The sequence below is a fragment of the Melanerpes formicivorus genome, unplaced genomic scaffold (genome assembly GCF_026170545.1).
Source record: "Melanerpes formicivorus ecotype bairdi unplaced genomic scaffold, bMelFor1.0.p_v2 SCAF_435, whole genome shotgun sequence".
Classification (NCBI taxonomy): domain Eukaryota; kingdom Metazoa; phylum Chordata; class Aves; order Piciformes; family Picidae; genus Melanerpes; species Melanerpes formicivorus.
In genome coordinates, this window is record NW_027142787.1 from 102,475 (window position 1) to 121,443 (window position 18,969).

An 18,969-nucleotide genomic window follows, 5' to 3' on the forward strand; every position below is an offset into this window, starting at 1 on the left:
AGCCTGTGTCTGAGCCCGGAGCCGGCAGCCTCTGTGTCCGAGCCCAGAGCCGGCAGCCTCTGTGTCCAAGCCCGGAGCAGGAGGGGCTCCGCCAGCTCCTCAGAGCAGCTCCGGAGGCTGTCCTGGTGCTGGAGCCAGGCCCTGGGGCTTGCCTCCTGCTCCCTTGAGTCTCTTCCCCCCTCCAGCTCCGGCACCCTCACCCCAGCTGACACAAGAGCAGGTGAGGGGTGGACGAGGAGGGAGATGCTCCTGCGGCGCTCCAGCTCCGGAGGGCTTTGTGGCTGCTCCAGCGCCGTCCCCACACCAGCCCTGCTCTCCATCCCTCCTCCCCGGGCTGTATCTGACCACCCCCCTGCTTCCCCCCCTGCTGCAGGGGCTCTCCCCGAACAGGAGGATCTCCACCGGGGGGCAGTTGGACCTCTGGACATTTCGGAGCTTGCTTTGCCCTCACCCACGGCAGAGAATCGTCTCTCTCCCTCCTGCTGTCCTCCCGGACTCGTCCGACCCCCCCAGCAGCGTCTCTACTGCTTGCAGCTGTAGACCACCTCCTCCTGCATGCACTGCTGGCACTCCACGTAGCAGCACCACTGCACCTGGCAGTGGCAGGAGAAGGAGACCAGCCTGCTCTGGGTGTTGTAGCCCCTGCCGCAGCACATGCTGTCACAGCTGCCCTCCCGGGAGCAGGGCCTGCCCGCCGTGCCCTGCGAGTACTTGCTGGGCCGGCAGAAGCTGGGGGAGTCCTCCACGTAGACCAGGTCGGTGGAGCGGGGGGGTGCAGGGTGCTTCAGGTGGCTGTGCCGCGGGGGGGCAGCCAGCTCCGAGTGCCCCACGGCGTCGTTGGTGCTGCTGAAGACCTTGACGGCGTCGTCGTAGCGCAGCTTCAGCAGGCGGCCGACCTCCGCGAAGGGAGAGAGCTGCTTCCAGCAGGTGCGGACGGCGCAGGAGCCCGACACGCCGTGGCACTTGCAGGTGGTCCGGAGGCCGTTCTTCACAGCCTGGGCGGGAGGAGAAGCCGTGGTCACTGCCTGCTGGGAGCATGAGCTGGACCTGCAAGATCCTGCAGCTGGGGCAGGGCAATGCCAGGCACTGATCCAGGCTGTGAGAGCAGCCCTGGAGGAAAGGCCTTGGGGGTGCTGGGGGAGGAGAAGCTCAGCAGGAGCCAGCAGGGAGCACTTGCAGCCCAGAGAGCCAAGCAGAGCCTGGGCTGCAGCAAGAGAAGTGTGGCCAGCAGGGCCAGGGAGGGGATTCTGCCCCTCTGCTCCACTCTGCTGAGACCACAGCTGCAGCTCTGGGGCCAGCTCTGGAGCCTCTGTGCCAGGAAGGCTCTGGAGGGGCTGGAAGGTGTCCAGAGCAGGGCCAGGAGGAGGAGCAGAGGGCTGGAGCTGCTCTGCTGTGAGCACAGCCTGAGGGAGTTGGGGTTGTGCAGGCTGGAGAGGAGAAGGCTCCCAGGAGACCTCCTTGTGGCCTTCCAGGATCTGCAGGGGGCTGCAAGAAAGCTGGGGAGGGACTTCTGAGGGTGTCAGGCAGGGATAGGACTGGGGGGGATGGAGCAGAACTAGAAGTGGGGAGATTGAGATTGGCTGTGAGGAAGAAGTTGTTCCCCAGGAGGGTGGTGAGAGCCTGGCACAGGCTGCCCAGGGAGGTGGTGGAAGCCTCCTGGCTGGAGGTGTTTGCAGCCAGGCTGGAGGTGGCTGTGAGCAACCTGCTGTGGTGTGAGGTGTCCCTGGGCATGGCAGGGGGTTGGAGCTGGCTGAGCCTTGAGCTCCCTTCCAGCCCTGGCAGCTCTGTGGCTCTGTGACTTGTGCAGGTGGAGCAGCTCAGCCTGCAGCAGCCTGGGAGTGCTTCAGTTTCACTGACTTTATTATTCCTGCTTTATGGAGGCAAAACTAAACCCAGAAGAAACCAGAGGAAGGGCTGCAGAGTTATCTGGGGAGCCAGGCAGGAGGGAGCCAGGCAAGAGGGAGCCAGGCAGGAGGGAGCCTGGGTGAGGACAAGTGGCTGAAGACTCTGAAGAATTCTTGCTAAGCCTACCTGGGACAGCAGGAGAGATCCAAGCATAAACCTGAGCACCTCCTGCATGCAGGATTCTCCTTGGTGCACTCAAAGGACAGCAGAGCTCTGAGCAGGCCATGAGTTGGGCTCAGTGAAGGGGAAGCAGAGGTAGGTCAGGAGCCTGGGATGTACCAGCCAAGAACATTGAGACAGGGAACTGCTGGAGAGAGTCCAGGGGAGGATGGAAAGCTGCTGAGGGGCCTGGAGCAGCTCTGTGAGGAGCAAAGCTGAGATCCCTGGGGCTGAGAGCCTGCAGAAGAGCAGCCCCAGAGGGGAGCTGAGCAATGCTCAGCAAGAGCTAAAGGAGCTGGGGGGGGCAAGAGGCTGGGGCCAGGCTCTGCTCAGTGGTGCCCAGGGACAGGACAAGGGGCAGGGGGCACAAACTGGAGCCCAGGAGGTTGGATGTGAGCAGGAGGAGAAAGTTGTTTGGTGTGAGGGTGCTGGAGGCCTGGAGCAGGCTGCCCAGAGAGGTTGTGGAGTCTCCTTGCATGGAGAGCTTCCAACCCCCCCTGGGCACTGTGCCCCTGGGCAGGCTGCTGTGGGAGCCCTGATGGGGCAGGGCTTGGGCTGTGCTCTAATGGTCTCCGTGACCCAGTCTTGTGCCACCCTCAGTTCCATAGCAAATCACCAGCAGTGATTTTGCTAAGGGGCTGACAATCTTGCCTCTCCACTGCACACATCCCAGCAGGCTCCAGCTGTTCTCTGAGCTCCCTGAGGCTGTGGCATGGAGCAGCTCAGCCGCTGAACATCCCAGCTCTCCGTGCTGTGCCTCGCTGTCGCTCCGCTCCTGACACCACCAGAGGGGACAGGATGCTGCTCTGCCTCCCATCACCAGCTCCTCCCAGCAGCAGCTCTCAGCAGCTGATGCCTGGGTGCATGGCACCCAGGGGAGCAGCTCTTTGACACCATCCCCCTCAGCAAACTGCTGGCCAAGCTGTCAGCCCCTGGCTGGGACAGCAGCTCTCTGAGCTGGGTGAGTAACTGGCTGGAGGCTGAGCCCAGAGAGTGGTGGTGAATGGTGCCACAGCCAGCTGGCAGCCAGGCACCAGTGGTGTGCCCCAGGGAGCAGTGCTGGGCCCTGTGCTCTTTAACATCTTCATTGATGATCTGGATGAGGGCATTGAGTCAGTCAGCAGTAAATGTGCAGCTGACACCAAGCTGGGAGCAGATGTTGGTCAGTGAGAGGGCAGAAGGGCTCTGCAGAGGGACCTTGCCAGGCTGGACAGATAGGCAGAGGCCAACAGGATGGCATTCAACAAGTCCAAGTGCCAGGGGCTGCACTTTGGCCACAGCAACCCCAGGCAGAGCTACAGGCTGGGGGCAGAGTGGCTGAGAGCTGCCAAACAGAGAGGGACCTGGGGGTGCTGATTGACAGCTGCCTGAACATGAGCCAGCAGTGTGCCCAGGGGGCCAAGAAGGCCAAGGGCATCCTGGCCTGCAGCAGGAAGAGTGTGGCCAGCAGGAGCAGGGAAGTCCTTGTGCCCTGTGCTCAGCACTGCTGAGGCCACACCTTGAGTCCTGTGTCCAGTTCTGGGCTCCTCAGGTTAGGAAAGAGGTTGAGCTGCTGGAAGGTGTCCAGAGAAGGGCAAGAAAGCTGGGGAGGGGTCTGGAGCACAGCCCTGGGAGGAGAGGCTGAGGGAGCTGGGGTTGCTTAGCCTGCAGAAGAGGAGGCTCAGGGGGAGACCTTCTTGCTCTCTGCAACTCCCTGCAGGGAGGTTGGAGCCAGGTGGGGGTTGGGCTCTTCTGCCAGGCAAGCAGCAGCAGAACAAGAGGACACAGTCTCAAGCTGTACCAGGGGAGGTTTAGGCTAGAGGTGAGGAGAAAGATCTTCACTGACAGAGCTGTTAGCCATTGGAATGTGCTGCCCAGGGAGGTGGTGGAGTCCCCATCCCTGGAGGTGTTCAGGAGGGGATTGGATGTGGCACTTGGTGCCATGGTTTAGTCAGGAGGTCTGTGGTTCCAGCTTGGACTTGATGATCCTCGAGGTCTCTTCCAACCTTGGTGAGACTGTGAGACTCTGACTCAGTGACTCTGTGACACTCTGACTCAGTGACTCTGTGACCCTCTGGAGCAGTGCACTCCCCTCTCACCCCCAGCCCTGCCCCGAGCCCTCCCTGCCCCCCGGCCCCGCTCCTTACCCTGATGCCGACGTTGGTGTTGTGGATGTCCACCTTGGCTCTCAGGTCTTTGCCGACCCTCTTCTGCCCCAGGAACTTCTTCAGGAACCTGGTGCTGTACCTGAGGTTGTCCCCACAGACTCCCCACTGCCAGGCCTTGCGGTTCTCCAGCCCCGGGGACTGGTCGCAGGTGCAGCGCTCCATGCGCCCCGCGCTGCAGGCTCTGGCCAGGGAGTGCGTCAGCGCCGCGGCCGAGACGGCGTACAGGAAGGCTGTCTCCTTGAAGCCTGCGGGGGGCACGGGGAGGAGAGGCAAGGTGAGCTCTCTGCCGGCTGCCTGTGAGCAGGCACAGCTCAGAAACACACAGCCAAAACCCTGCGCCCCGCTGCGGGCGCCGAACCCAGCCCCGGCCCCGAGGCTGCTGGGCTAGCAGCAGCCCAGCCTGACCCAGCCAGCAGCGAGCCAGGAGGCCACTCAGGAATCAGCCAAAGAGCCCTGGGCAAGGATGGATGCCAGCCAGGGGGACCTGGACAGGCTGGACACAGAGGAGAGCCTTGTGAGGGTCAGCAAGGCAAAGGTCCTGCACCTGGGTCGGGGCAGCCCTCGATGTCAGGGCAGGCTGGGGGCAGGCTGAGAGCAGCCTGCAGGGAAGAGCTTGGGGGTGCTGGGGGAGAGCAGCTGGGCAGCAGCCAGCACTGGGCACTGGCAGCACAGGAGGCCAAGGGCAGCCTGGGCTGCAGCCAAAGCAGTGCAGCCAGAGCTGGAGAGAGGATCCTGCCCCTCTGCTCTGCTCTGCTCTGCTCTGCTCTGGGGAGAGCTCAGCTGCAGGGCTGGGCCCAGCTGTGGGGCCCTCAGCACAAGAGGGACCTGGAGCTGATAGAGCAGGTCCCAGGGAAGCCATGAAGGTGATCAGAGGCTGGAGACCCTCTGCTGTGGGGACAGGCAGAGGGAGCTGGGGCTGCTCAGCCTGGAGAAGAGAAGGCTGCAGGGAGGCCTCAGAGCTGCAGTGCAGTATCTGCAGGGCAGCTGCAGGCAGCTGGGGAGGGACTGCTCAGAAGGGGCTGTGGGGACAGGACAAGGGGCAAGGGTCTGGGAGCAGGAGTTCAGAACCACTTTCCCATGCCATCTGAAGCTGCAGTGGCAGCCAGCTCCACCCAGCCTGCCACCACTGCCTGTGGAACACCACACTGCTCTGCTATCTCTGCCCAGGGATGGTTTGGTTCCTCCTGGGGCCCTCCACAGAGGTGCTGGCCACATTTGAGGCCGTCTGGAGTCAGAGCCCATGGCCTGTGGTCAGGCCCCTGCAGACAGCAGGCACTGCAGCTAAGGAGGACACTTCCAGAGTGCCTCCTTCTGCTCCCTGCCTTCCACCTCCTGGCAGGGCAAAGCTTCACTGGCACCAGGCTGCCAAAAGCTTGTCTGCAAAGGCCAAGGTGATGCCTTCTACCTCCCTTTCCCCCTTCCCCTCCTTTCCCAAGGGCCTGGACACCCCTTGGTGGTTGCACTCACAACCACCTGAGCAAGGGCAGGGCTCAAGCCCTGGTGCAGCACCAAGGAGCAGCAAAGCAGCTGCTGGAGATGGCTTTCCAGTAGCACACAGCACAAAGGAGCAGCAACCAGCTCCAGGCAGCACGACCTGAGGAGACCCAAGCAGAGGTTGCTCCATGTGCCCTGGGCACCTCTCCTGCCACCATGCCAGGGCAGCTCACCCCACAGCAGGCAGCCTGCAGCTGATGGCCAGGCTGGAGGGGCTGGCTGGGGGCTGGAGGGGCTGGAAGGGCTGGAGGGGCTGGCAGGGGGCTGGTGGGGCTGGGTGGGGGCTGGAGGGGCTGGCAGGGGGCTGGAGGGGCTGGAAGGGCTGGTGGGGCTGGAAGGGCTGGAGGGGCTGGCTGGAGGGGCTGGCTGGGGGCTGGAGGGGCTGGAGGGGCTGGCAGGGGGCTGGAGGAGCTGGAAGGGCTGGTGGGGCTGGAAGGGCTGGAAGGGCTGGCTGGAGGGGCTGGCTGGGGGCTGGAGGGGCTGGAGGGGCTGGCAGGGGGCTGGAGGGGCTGGCAGGGGGCTGGAGGTGCTGGCAGGGGGCTGGAGGGGCTGGAAGGGCTGGCGGGGCTGGGTGGGGGCTGGAGGGGCTGGCAGGGGGCTGGCGGGGCTGGGTGGGGGCTGGAGGGGCTGGCAGGGGGCTGGCGGGGCTGGCTGGGGGCTGGAAGGGATGGCAGGGGGCTGGAAGGGATGGCAGATGGCTGGAGGGGATGGCTGAGGGCTGGAGGGGCAGAGGGCTGGAGGGGCTGGCTGGGGGCTGAAGGGGATGGCAGAGGGCTGGAGGGGCAGAGGGCTGGAGGGGCTGGCTAGGGGCTGGAGGGGCTGGCTGGAGGGGATGGCAGAGGGCTGGAGGGGCTGGCTGGGGGCTGGAGGGACTGGTGGGGGGGCTGGCTGGTGGGGCTGGAGGGGCTGGCTGGGGGCTGGCTGGGGGGGCTGGCTGGGGGCTGGAGGGGCTGGCTGGAGGGGATGGCAGAGGGCTGGAGGGGCTGGCTGGAGGGGCTGGCTGGGGGCTGGAGGGGCTGGCAGGGGGCGCTGGCTGGTGGGGCTGGAGGGGCTGGCTGGGGGCTGAGTCACTCTCCTGCCCCTGCTGAGTGCCTTGCTAATGCCTCAGTGACGTCTGAAGGACTCGGTGCAAGGGGCACAGCTCACTGCAGAGCTCTTCTCTGGGCACTTTGGTTACAAACAGCCAGGAGAGAGCTGAATGCCAAGAGGCTGAAGCAAGCCAGCTCTCTCTGGCAGGACCATGCCCATCTCCAAGGCTTCCCTTGAGCCCCCTGGGCTCATTGCTTAGCCCCTGTGTTCCTGTGAACACAGGCAGATGTCTGCTGTGGTGGCTCTGGGCTGTGGTGTGCTCCTGACCAGCAGCAGGAGTGCAGCCATGGGGTGGCTCTGCCAGAGCAAAGATGCTGGGACAAAGACAAAGGTACTGGGAGCAGTTCAGAGCAAGTGCAAGAGATCTCCATGGGGAGCAAACAAAGCCCAGCAAGAGCCCAAGCAAACAGAAAGGAGCAGGGCAGAGAGTTGTAGAAGTGGAGAAAGAGTTGGTGTGGAAGAACCAGAGAAGGGTTTGGCTTGGGAGGGATCTGCAAAGGTCACAAAGTCCAAGCCCCTGCAGGCAGCAGGGACAGCTCCAGCTGGAGCAGCCTGCCCAGGGCCACAGCAAGCCTGAGCTTGAATAGCTCCAGGGCTGGGACCCCAACCACCTCCCTGGGCAGCCTGGGCAGTGTTCCAGCAGCCTCCTGGGGCAGAGCTTGCTCATCACATCCCATCTCAATCTGCCCTGCTCTCATTCCAAACCACTGCCCCTGGGCCTGTCCCTGCAGGCCTTTGGGAGCAGTCCCTCTGCAGCCTGCTTGTAGCCCTCTCCAGGTACTGGCAGGCAGCTCTCAGGTCTCCCTGCAGCGTTCTCTTCCCCAGGCTGCACAGCCCCAGCTCCCTCAGCCTGCCCCCACAGCAGAGCTGCTGCAGCCTCTGACCATCTTCATGGCCTCCTCTGGACCCTCTCCATCAGCTCCAGTTCCTTCCTGTGCTGAGGGCTCCAGAGCTGGATCCATTCCCCCATGTCCTGTCCCTACCTGACCCCCTAAGGCACAGCCCACTGTCTGACCCCCAAGGCAGCACCAGGAGAGCAGCAGGGACCTGTGAGGAGCAGCTCCAAAGCAGCAGCTGGAAGTGTTGAAGTCCTTTGTGAGGCACAGTCTGCAAGTGGAAGGCAAAGGAGCTCTGGGAATCTCTCCCAGGCAGCTCTCCTCTCATGGAGGGAGCATTCTTTGCTGTATTAAATCATCACTGATCCTCCAGATGGGGCAATCAAAGTCTTCAGACCCCCCTCCCCAGCTGCCAGGACAGGTTTCCAGTGGCAGGTGATATTTTATGGTGTCAGTCAGGAGCCCCTGGGAGTGTTGGGGCTTGCCCCCAGCAGCTCAAGAGCTGCTCTGCAGCCATTTGAAGCTGAGGATTACTCAGTTGTCATTTTGGAGTTCTTTGAGGCTGATGAAGGTAAAGATGTCAGAAAGTCACTCAAAAGGAGCAGAAGCTTCTCCCACAGTGCCCTGAAAACTTCACAGCAGAGCCCTTGAGGCCAGGCTGAGGCAGCTGGGGCTGGGAGCAGAGGAGCCTGAGGGCTGCCCTCACTGCTGGGCAGAAAGCTGTGCAGGGCTGGAGCCAGGCTCTGCTCAGGGCTGGCCAGGGACAGCGCAGGGGGCACTGGGGGCAAGCTGGAGCAGAGGAGCTGCCAGGGGAGCAGGAGGGGAAACTTTGTCCCTGTGAGGGTGCAGAGCCCTGGAGCAGGCTGCCCAGAGAGGCTGTGGATGGAGTCTGCTGCTCTGGAGAGCTTCCAACCCCCCTTGGCTCTGTTCTGGGTGCCCTGCCCTGGGTGGCTGAGCTCTGGAGCTCCCTTCCAGCCCCTGACATTCAGTGACTCTGAAGTGAGCCTGGCCCTGAGGGTCCTGCTCTGTCCAGGTAGGAGCTTTGCCTTTCCCTCGACTCAATCTGAGCATTTTCCATGGGAGTGTGGAGAAGTTTCCATCCCAAAAGGCTCTTCTCCACCTGAGGTCTCCAAGCCTCCAGTGCTGGGAATTCGACCCTAAGATGAACATTTTCATTTCACCAGCAGCTCTGATGTGCTGATCCAGGCTCCTTCCATCAGCCATTGAGGCACTGAACATCAGCAAAGCACCAAAGCTCAGAGGCACTGAAGCCTGAGCCCCAGCAAACGCTGCTGACCACCATGGAAGGGCTGGAAGGCAGCAAGGGCTGGGCAGGGGCTGCTGGGTGCAGCAGAGCCTGTGCCTGTCCCCAGGGAGACAGCACCACAGCACCACAGCACCACAGCAGCACAGCACCACAGCACCACAGCACCACAGCAGCACAGCAGCACGGCACCACAGCACCACAGAGCAATAGAGCTTGGAAGGGAGCTCCAGAGCTCATCCAGTCCAACCCCTGCCAAGGCAGGGCACCCAGGACAGGGCACCCAGGGCAGGGCACCCAGAACACATCCAGGGGGGGTTGGAAGCTCTCCAGAGCAGCAGACTCCATCCACAGCCTCTCTGGGCAGCCTGCTCCAGGGCTCTGCACCCTCACAGGGACAAAGTTTCCTCTCCTGCTCCCCTGGCAGCTCCTCTGCTACAGCTTGCCCCCAGTGCCCCTTGTGCTGTCCCTGGCCAGCCCTGAGCAGTCTGCACAGGATCACATCCAGGCAGGATGTGTCCACACCAGGAGACTCCACAGCCTCTCTGGGCAGCCTGCTCCAGGCCTCCAGCAGCCTCACACCAAGGAAGTTTCTCCTCCTGCCGAGATGAAACCTCTGCTGTTCAAGCTTGGAGCTGCTGCTCCTTGGCTTGTTACTGTGCACCACAGGAGAGAGCTTGGCCCCCTCCACCTGACCCCCACCCCTCAGACACTGACAGACATTGATCAGATCCCTCTCAGCCTTCTCCTCTCCAGCCTCAACAGCCCCAGGGCTCTCAGCCTCTCTCCACAGGGGAGATGCTCAAGTCCCCAACTCCTCCTCCTGGCTCTGCCTTGGGCTCTCCCCAGCAGGTCTCTGTCTCTCTGGAACTGAGGAGCCCAGAGCTGGGCACAGGATTGCAGCTGTGGTCTCAGCAGGGCAGAGCAGAGGGGGAGCAGAACCTCCCCAGCCCTGCTGACCACACTTACCTTGCTGCCCCCCAGGACCCCTTTGGCTCTCCTGGCCCCCAGGGCACATTGCTGTCCCCTGTACACCTTGCTGCCCCCCAGCACTCTCCATGGAGCTGCTTTCCAGCAGGGCAGCCCTTAACCTGTCCTGGTGCCTGCTGCTGTCCCTCCCCAGCTGCAGGACCCTGCCCTTGTGCTTATTGAACCTCAGGAGCTTTGCCTTCCCCCAGCTCTGTGCAGCTCTGGCTGGGTGGCAGCAGAGCCTGGCAGGTGTCAGCCACCCCCCAGCTCTGGATCACCAGGAGCTTGCTGAGGGGGCACTCAGTGTTGAACAGAACTGGAGCCAGCACAGCCCCCTGGGGAACACCACTGGCCACAGGCCTCCAAGCTGACCCTGTGCCTCTGCTGCCAACCCTCTGAGCTCTGCTGTGGGGCAGTTTGCAATGCACCTCACTGACCAGCCCTCTGTGCCTCACTTCCTCAGCTTTTCTGGGGGGATGTAATGGGAGGCAGCACCAAAAGCCTGTGAGGAGTGGAGACCCTCAGGGGACAGCACTGGGACCAGCTTAACATCTTTGTCACCCAAGTGGGCAGTGGCACTGAGAGCACCCTCAGCAAGTTTGCCAAGGACACCAAGCTGTGTGGCCTGGTTGAGACTCTGGAGGGAAGGATCCAGCCAGAGGGAGCTGGGCAGGCTGCAGAGCTGGGCCCAGGACAACCTCAGGAGGTTCAGCAAGGCCAAGGGCAAGGTCCTGCAGCTGGGGCAGGGCAATCCCAGGCACTGATCCAGGCAGGGTGAGCAGTGGCTGGAGAGCAGCCCTGAGGAGAAGGACCTGGGGCTGTCAGCTGGTGACAAACTCCCCAGAGCCAGCCCTGAGCTGGGCTGCAGCCAGAGCAGGGAGAGCAGCAGCACAGGGAGGGGATTCTGCCCTCTGCTCTGCTCAGCCCCCACCTGCAGCACTGCCTCCAGCTCTGGGCCCCCAGCACAGGAAGGACCTGGAGCTGCTGGAGAGGGGACAGAGGAGGTCATGAAGATCAGAGGCTGCAGAACTTCCCTGTGGGGCCAGGCTGGGAGAGCTGGGGCTGTGCAGCCTGCAGAGGAGAAGGCTCCAGGGAGACCTCAGAGCAGCCTTGCAGTACCTGAAAGGCTCCTAGGGAGGGACATTGGACAAGGGCTGGGAGTGCCAGGCAATGGCTTTGAGCTGGGAGAGGAGAGACTGAGACTGGAGAGGAGGAAGTTGTTGGCAGTGAGGCTGGGGAGAGCCTGGCACAGGCTGCCCAGGGAGGCTGTGGCTGCCTCCTGCCTGGAAGTGTTCAAGGCCCTGAGCAGCCTGGGCAGGGGGAGGGCTCCCTGCCCATGGCAGGGGGTTGGAGCTGAGGGATCTCTGAGGTCCCTTCCAACCCATCCTAGGATGTTTCAGTGCCACCCCTGGTGGGCAGCCAGGGCAGATGGTCAGTCTGGGAGGAAACTCTGGTCACAAACCTCCCAGCCAGGGCTGTGAACACTCTGCCACCAGCCCCTCACACACTACACAGGCAGGGGGAGGACAGGACCCAATCTATGTGCCAAGGACAGGACCCAACCTGTGTGCCAAGGACAGGACCCAACCTGTGTGCCACGGACAGGACCCAATCTGTGTGCCAAGGACAGGACCCAACCTGTGTGCCATGGACAGGACCCAATCCGTGTGCCAAGGCCAGGACCCAACCTGTGTGCCACGGACAGGACCCAATCCATGTGCCAAGGACAGGACCCAATCTGTGTGCCAAGGACAGGACCCAACCTGTGTGCCACGGACAGGACCCAATCCATGTGCCAAGGCCAGGACCCAACCTGTGTGCCACGGACAGGACCCAGCCTGTGTGCCACGGACAGGACCCAATCTGTGTGCCAAGGACAGGACCCAACCTGTGTGCCATGGACAGGACCCAACCTGTGTGCCATGGACAGGACCCAACCTGTGTGCCACGGACAGGACCCAATCCATGTGCCAAGGACAGGACCCAACCTGTGTGCCACGGACAGGACCCAGCCTGTGTGCCACGGACAGGACCCAATCTGTGTGCCAAGGACAGGACCCAGCCTGTGTGCCACGGACAGGACCCAATCCATGTGCCAAGGACAGGACCTGACCTGTGTGCCAAGGCCAGAACCCAATCTGTGCCAAGGCCAGAACCCAACCTGTGTGCCAAGGACAGGACCCAATCCATGTGCCAAGGACAGGACCCAATCTGTGTGCCAAGGCCAGGACCCAACCTGTGTGCCACGGACAGGACCCAATCTGTGTGCCAAGGCCAGGACCCAACCCATGTGCCAAGGACAGGACCCAATCTGTGTGCCAAGGACAGGACCCAACCCGTGTGCCAAGGACAGGACCCAATCTGTGTGCCAAGGACAGGACCCAACCTGTGTGCCATGGACAGGACCCAATCCATGTGCCAAGGCCAGGACCCAACCTGTGTGCCACGGACAGGACCCAACCTGTGTGCCACGGACAGGACCCAATCTGTGTGCCAAGGCCAGGACCCAATCCATGTGCCAAGGCCAGGACCCAACCTGTGTGCCAAGGACAGGACCCAGCCTGTGTGCCACGGACAGGACCCAATCCATGTGCCAAGGCCAGGACCCAACCCGTGTGCCAAGGACCGGCAGCGCCCTGCCGGCATCGCCGGGCAGCAGAGGGCATCCCCGCAGCCCTCCCCCCGCCCTGGCCCCGGGGCAGGGGCTTCCTTGTACCTCTCTTCAGCAGGCTGGCACGGCCCTCCAGGCTGCAGTTCCAGCGCTCGCTGCGGAACTGGGCCTGGCACTCGAGGGTGCCCAGGCGCACGGCGTCGCGCAGCGTCTCGGCCAGCCCCCGGCTCCCGGCGGCAGAGCCGGCGCTGCCTGCGGGACAGCTGCAGCAGCTCGCACTGCTTGGCATGGCCCCGGCCCGCCGCAGAGCCCCCCGCAGAGCCCCCCGCCGCTGCCAGCGCCGACAGAGCCTCCTTCCCGGTCAGCCTGCGAGGAAGAGACACAGAGGTGAGCTGTGGGAGGCGGCGGAGGGGAGCGGGGGGCAGGAGGGGCGCCGGAGGGAGGGCAGAGGAGGCTGCAAAGAGAGGGAGAGGGAGCACTGAACAGGCTGCCCAGGGAGGGAGAGGGAGCACTGAACAGGCTGCCCAGGGAGGGAGAGGGAGCACTGAACAGGCTGCCCAGGGAGGGTCAGGGGGCACTGAACAGGCTGCCCAGGGAGGGAGAGGGGGCACTGAACAGGCTGCCCAGGGAGGGAGAGGAGGCACTGAACAGGCTGCCCAGGGAGGGTCAGAGGGCACTGAACAGGCTGCCCAGGGAGGGTCAGAGGGCACTGAACAGGCTGCCCAGGGAGGGTCAGGAGGCACTGAACAGGCTGCCCAGGGAGGGAGAGGAGGCACTGAACAGGCTGCCCAGGGAGGGTCAGGGAGCACTGAACAGGCTGCCCAGGGAGGGTCAGGGGGCACTGCACAGGCTGCCCAGGGAGGGTCAGGGAGCACTGAACAGGCTGCCCAGGGAGGGTCAGGGGGCACTGAACAGGCTGCCCAGGGAGGGTCTGGGGGCACTGAACAGGCTGCCCAGGGAGGGTCAGGAGGCACTGCACAGGCTGCCCAGGGAGGGTCTGGGGGCACTGAACAGGCTGCCCAGGCAGGGTCAGAGGGCACTGAACAGGCTGCCCAGGGAGGGTCAGGGAGCACTGAACAGGCTGCCCAGGGAGGGAGAGGGGGCACTGAACAGGCTGCCCAGGGAGGGTCAGGGAGCACTGAACAGGCTGCCCAGGGAGGGTCAGGGGGCACTGCACAGGCTGCCCAGGGAGGGTCAGGGGGCACTGCACAGGCTGCCCAGGGAGGGTCTGGGGGCACTGAACAGGCTGCCCAGGGAGGGTCAGGGGGCACTGAACAGGCTGCCCAGGGAGGGTCAGGGGGCACTGAACAGGCTGCCCAGGGAGGGTCAGGAGGCACTGAACAGGCTGCCCAGGGAGGGAGAGGAGGCACTGAACAGGCTGCCCAGGGAGGGAGAGGGGGCACTGAACAGGCTGCCCAGGGAGGGTCAGGGGGCACTGAACAGGCTGCCCAGGGAGGGTCAGGGGGCACTGCACAGGCTGCCCAGGGAGGGTCTGGGGGCACTGAACAGGCTGCCCAGGCAGGGTCAGAGGGCACTGAACAGGCTGCCCAGGGAGGGAGAGGGGGCACTGAACAGGCTGCCCAGGCAGGGTCAGAGGGCACTGAACAGGCTGCCCAGGGAGGGTCAGAGAGCACTGAACAGGCTGCCCAGGGAGGGTCAGAGAGCACTGAACAGGCTGCCCAGGGAGGGAGAGGGGGCACTGAACAGGCTGCCCAGGGAGGGTCAGGGAGCACTGAACAGGCTGCCCAGGGAGGGTCAGGGAGCACTGAACAGGCTGCCCAGGGAGGGTCAGGGGGCACTGCACAGGCTGCCCAGGGAGGGTCTGGGGGCACTGAACAGGCTGCCCAGGGAGGGTCAGGGGGCACTGAACAGGCTGCCCAGGGAGGGTCAGGGGGCACTGCACAGGCTGCCCAGGGAGGGTCTGGGGGCACTGAACAGGCTGCCCAGGCAGGGTCAGAGGGCACTGAACAGGCTGCCCAGGGAGGGAGAGGGGGCACTGAACAGGCTGCCCAGGGAGGGTCAGAGAGCACTGAACAGGCTGCCCAGGGAGGGAGAGGGGGCACTGAACAGGCTGCCCAGGCAGGGTCAGGGAGCACTGAACAGGCTGCCCAGGGAGGGTCAGGGAGCACTGAACAGGCTGCCCAGGCAGGGTCAGGGGGCACTGCACAGGCTGCCCAGGGAGGGAGAGGGGGCACTGAACAGGCTGCCCAGGGAGGGTCAGGGGGCACTGAACAGGCTGCCCAGGGAGGGTCAGGGAGCACTGAACAGGCTGCCCAGGGAGGGTCAGGGGGCACTGAACAGGCTGCCCAGGGAGGGAGAGGGGGCACTGAACAGGCTGCCAGGGAGGGTCAGGGGCACTGAACAGGCTGCCAGGGAGGGTCAGGGAGCACTGAACAGGCTGCCCAGGGAGGGTCAGAGGGCACTGAACAGGCTGCCCAGGGAGGGAGAGGGGGCACTGAACAGGCTGCCCAGGGAGGGTCAGAGGGCACTGAACAGGCTGCCCAGGGAGGGTCAGAGGGCACTGAACAGGCTGCCCAGGGAGGGAGAGGAGGCACTGAACAGGCTGCCCAGGGAGGGTCAGGGGGCACTGAACAGGCTGCCCAGGCAGGGTCAGGGGGCACTGAACAGGCTGCCCAGGCAGGGTCAGGAGGCACTGAACAGGCTGCCCAGGGAGGGTCAGGGGGCACTGAACAGGCTGCCCAGGGAGGGAGAGGAGGCACTGAACAGGCTGCCCAGGGAGGGAGAGGGGGCACTGAACAGGCTGCCCAGGGAGGGAGAGGAGGCACTGAACAGGCTGCCCAGGGAGGGTCAGGGGGCACTGAACAGGCTGCCCAGGGAGGGAGAGGAGGCACTGAACAGGCTGCCCAGGGAGGGTCAGGAGGCACTGAACAGGCTGCCCAGGGAGGGAGAGGAGGCACTGAACAGGCTGCCCAGGGAGGGTCAGGGGGCACTGAACAGGCTGCCCAGGGAGGGTCAGGGGGCACTGAACAGGCTGCCCAGGGAGGGTCAGGGGGCACTGAACAGGCTGCCCAGGGAGGGTCAGGAGGCACTGAACAGGCTGCCCAGGGAGGGAGAGGAGGCACTGAACAGGCTGCCCAGGGAGGGTCAGGGGGCACTGAACAGGCTGCCCAGGGAGGGTCAGGGGGCACTGAACAGGCTGCCCAGGGAGGGTCAGGGGGCACTGAACAGGCTGCCCAGGGAGGGTCAGGAGGCACTGAACAGGCTGCCCAGGGAGGGAGAGGAGGCACTGAACAGGCTGCCCAGGGAGGGAGAGGGGGCACTGAACAGGCTGCCCAGGGAGGGTCAGGGGGCACTGCACAGGCTGCCCAGGGAGGGTCAGGAGGCACTGAACAGGCTGCCCAGGGAGGGAGAGGAGGCACTGAACAGGCTGCCCAGGGAGGGAGAGGGGGCACTGAACAGGCTGCCCAGGGAGGGTCTGGGGGGACTGCACAGGCTGCCCAGGGAGGGTCAGGGGGCACTGAACAGGCTGCCCAGGGAGGGTCAGGGGGCACTGAACAGGCTGCCCAGGCAGGGTCAGAGGGCACTGAACAGGCTGCCCAGGGAGGGAGAGGGGGCACTGAACAGGATGCCCAGGGAGGGTCAGGAGGCACTGAACAGGCTGCCCAGGGAGGGTCAGAGGGCACTGAACAGGCTGCCCAGGGAGGGTCAGGGGGCACTGAACAGGCTGCCCAGGCAGGGTCAGAGGGCACTGAACAGGCTGCCCAGGCAGGGCCAGGGGGCACTGAACAGGCTGCCCAGGGAGGGAGAGGGGGCACTGAACAGGCTGCCCAGGCAGGGTCAGGGGGCACTGAACAGGCTGCCCAGGGAGGGTCAGGGGGCACTGAACAGGCTGCCCAGGGAGGGTCAGAGGGCACTGGACAGGCTGCCCAGGGAGGGTCAGGGAGCACTGAACAGGCTGCCCAGGCAGGGTCAGGGGGCACTGAACAGGCTGCCCAGGGAGGGTCTGGGGGCACTGAACAGGCTGCCCAGGGAGGGTCAGGGGGCACTGAACAGGCTGCCCAGGGAGGGTCTGGGGCACTGAACAGGCTGCCCAGGGAGGGTCAGGGGGCACTGAACAGGCTGCCCAGGCAGGGTCAGGGGGCACTGAACAGGCTGCCCAGGGAGGGTCAGGGGGCACTGAACAGGCTGCCCAGGCAGGGTCAGGGGGCACTGAACAGGCTGCCCAGGGAGGGTCAGGGGGCACTGAACAGGCTGCCCAGGGAGGGTCAGAGGGCACTGCACAGGCTGCCCAGGGAGGGTCAGGAGGCACTGAATAGGCTGCCCAGGCAGGGTCAGGGGGCACTGAACAGGCTGCCCAGGGAGGGTTAGGGGGCACTGCACAGGCTGCCCAGGGAGGGTCTGGGGGCACTGCACAGGCTGCCCAGGGAGGGTCAGGAGGCACTGAACAGGCTCCCCAGCAGGCTGTGCAGTCCCCAGGACACCTCTGGCCATGAGTGTTGGTTTGGCTGAACTGGAGGTGATTCCCCTCCCAGCATCCCTCCCGTGCTGTGCTCTGCAGCACAGCTGATGGCACAGCAGTGCTCTGGCTGCTGCTGCAGGTACCCAGCCTGTCTCCTTCCAGTGCTTTCCCCCCAGGAGTGCAGTGGGGGTGGGCAAGAGCTTGGGAGGGGCCAGGGCTGAGGCAGATGACCCAGGCTGGCCAAAGGGCAGCCCATGCCAGGTGACCTCAGCTCAGATAGAGGATCATAGAAGCACAGAGGTGTCAGGGCTGGAAGGGAGCTCAAGGATCTGAGTGAGCCTGGAGGCCTTTCCCAACCCAAACAGTTGTGTGGCTCTGTGCGCAGGGACTGGGGCTCAGGAGGAGGAGGGCAGCACAGTCCCATGCCCTGGGAAGCAAGTGGAGGAGACAGCACTGTGTCCTCCTGCCCTGACCACAGCTGCACTTCCCTGCTCTCCTCTGGCAGGGACTGAACCACAGAGCTGGCAGGGCTGGAAGGGAGCTCAAGGCTCAGCCAGCTGCAGCCCCCTGCCATGGGCAGGGACACCTCACACCACAGCAGGCTGCTCACAGCCACCTCCAGCCTGGCTCAAACACCTGCCTGTAGAGCAGGGCCAGGGCTTGGGCTTGGTGGTCTTGAGGGCTTCTTCCAACCTGAATGTTTCTGTGACTCTGTGGTCAGGGAACTTCCCCAGCTGAGAAGACTGATCAGTACTGAGGGAGCAGAGCCCTTCCCACCACACAGCAAGGCAGAGGAGCACAGCAACACTGTGGGGAGAGGGAAGGAACATAGGAGTGTGCTTTGGGATGGTTTGGGTTGGAAGGGATCTGAAAGCTCAGCCAGTTCCACCCCTGCCACGAGCAGGGACACCTCCCACCAGCCCCAGGCTGCTCAAGGCCTCCTCCTTTACACATGGAATGGAATGGAATGGAATGGAATGGAATGGAATGGAATGGAATGGAATGGAATGGAATAGAATAGAATAGAATAGAATAGAATAGAATAGAATAGAATAGAATAGAATAGAATAGAATAGAATAGAATAGAATAGAATTAACCAGGTTGGAAAATACCTCAGAGCTCATCCAGTCCAACCTCTCCCCCAGCACCATCTGAGCAACTCAACCATGGCACCAAGGGCCTCATCCAGGCTCTTCCTAAACACCTCCAGGGATGGGGACTCCACCACCTCCCTGGGCAGCACATCCCAGTGGCCAATCTCTCTGGCTGGGAAGAACTTTCTCCTCACCTCCAGCCCAAACCTCCCCTGGCACAGCTTGAGACTGTGTCCTCTTGTTCTGCCAACCTCCCTGCAGGGAGCTGCAGAGAGCAAGAAGGTCTCCCCTGAGCCTCCTCTTCTCCAGGCTAAGCAACCTCAGCTCCCTCAGCCTCTCCTCCCAGGGCTGTGCTCCAGACCCCTCCCCAGCTTTCTTGCCCTTCTCTGGACACCTTCCAGCAGCTCAACCTCTTTCCTAAGCTGAGGAGCCCAGAACTGGACACAGGACTCCAGGTGTGGCCTCAGCAGTGCTGAGCACAGGGCACAAGGACTTCCCTGCTCCTGCTGGCCACACTCTTCCTGCTGCAGGCCAGGATGCCCTTGGCCTTCTTGGCCCCCTGGGCACACTGCTGGCTCCTGTTCAGCTGCTGTCCACCAGCACCCCCAGGTCCCTCTCTGCCTGGCTGCTCTCAGCCACTCTGCCCCCAGCCTGTAGCACTGCCTGGGGTTGCTGTGGCCAAAGTGCAGCCCCTGGCACTGGGATGTGTTCAGTCTCAAGCCTGGCCCTGAGCACCTCCAGGCAGGAGGCAGCCACAGCCTCCCTGGGCAGCCAGCTCCAGAGCCTCTCCACCCTCACTCTCAAGAGTTTCTTCCTCATCTCCAGTCTCAATCTGCCTTTGTCACCTGCAGCCTCCAGGGGGAATCTTGCTTGGCCCCATGGAGAGGACCTGATCACAGCCCTGCAGTTCTGTGTCCTTCCCAGTGTCAGACACAGAGCTTTGTGTCACAGCCACACTGCAGGCCTCTGCATGCCACAGC

General features: G+C 63.9%; 1 protein-coding gene across 1 annotated transcript in view; it reads right to left on the reverse strand.

Annotated features, from left to right (window-relative positions):
* Positions 1 to 457: 457 nt before the first annotated feature.
* LOC137459872 (protein Wnt-9b-like) overlaps positions 458 to 18,969 on the reverse strand; it is a 41,487-nt gene continuing 22,975 nt past the window's right edge. Inside the window, 4 exon segments of the mRNA XM_068170586.1 lie at positions 458 to 995; positions 4,191 to 4,456; positions 12,580 to 12,697; positions 12,699 to 12,928. Of these exon segments, the coding sequence (XP_068026687.1) occupies positions 522 to 995; positions 4,191 to 4,456; positions 12,580 to 12,697; positions 12,699 to 12,928 (1,088 nt within the window). The 3' untranslated portion in view covers positions 458 to 521.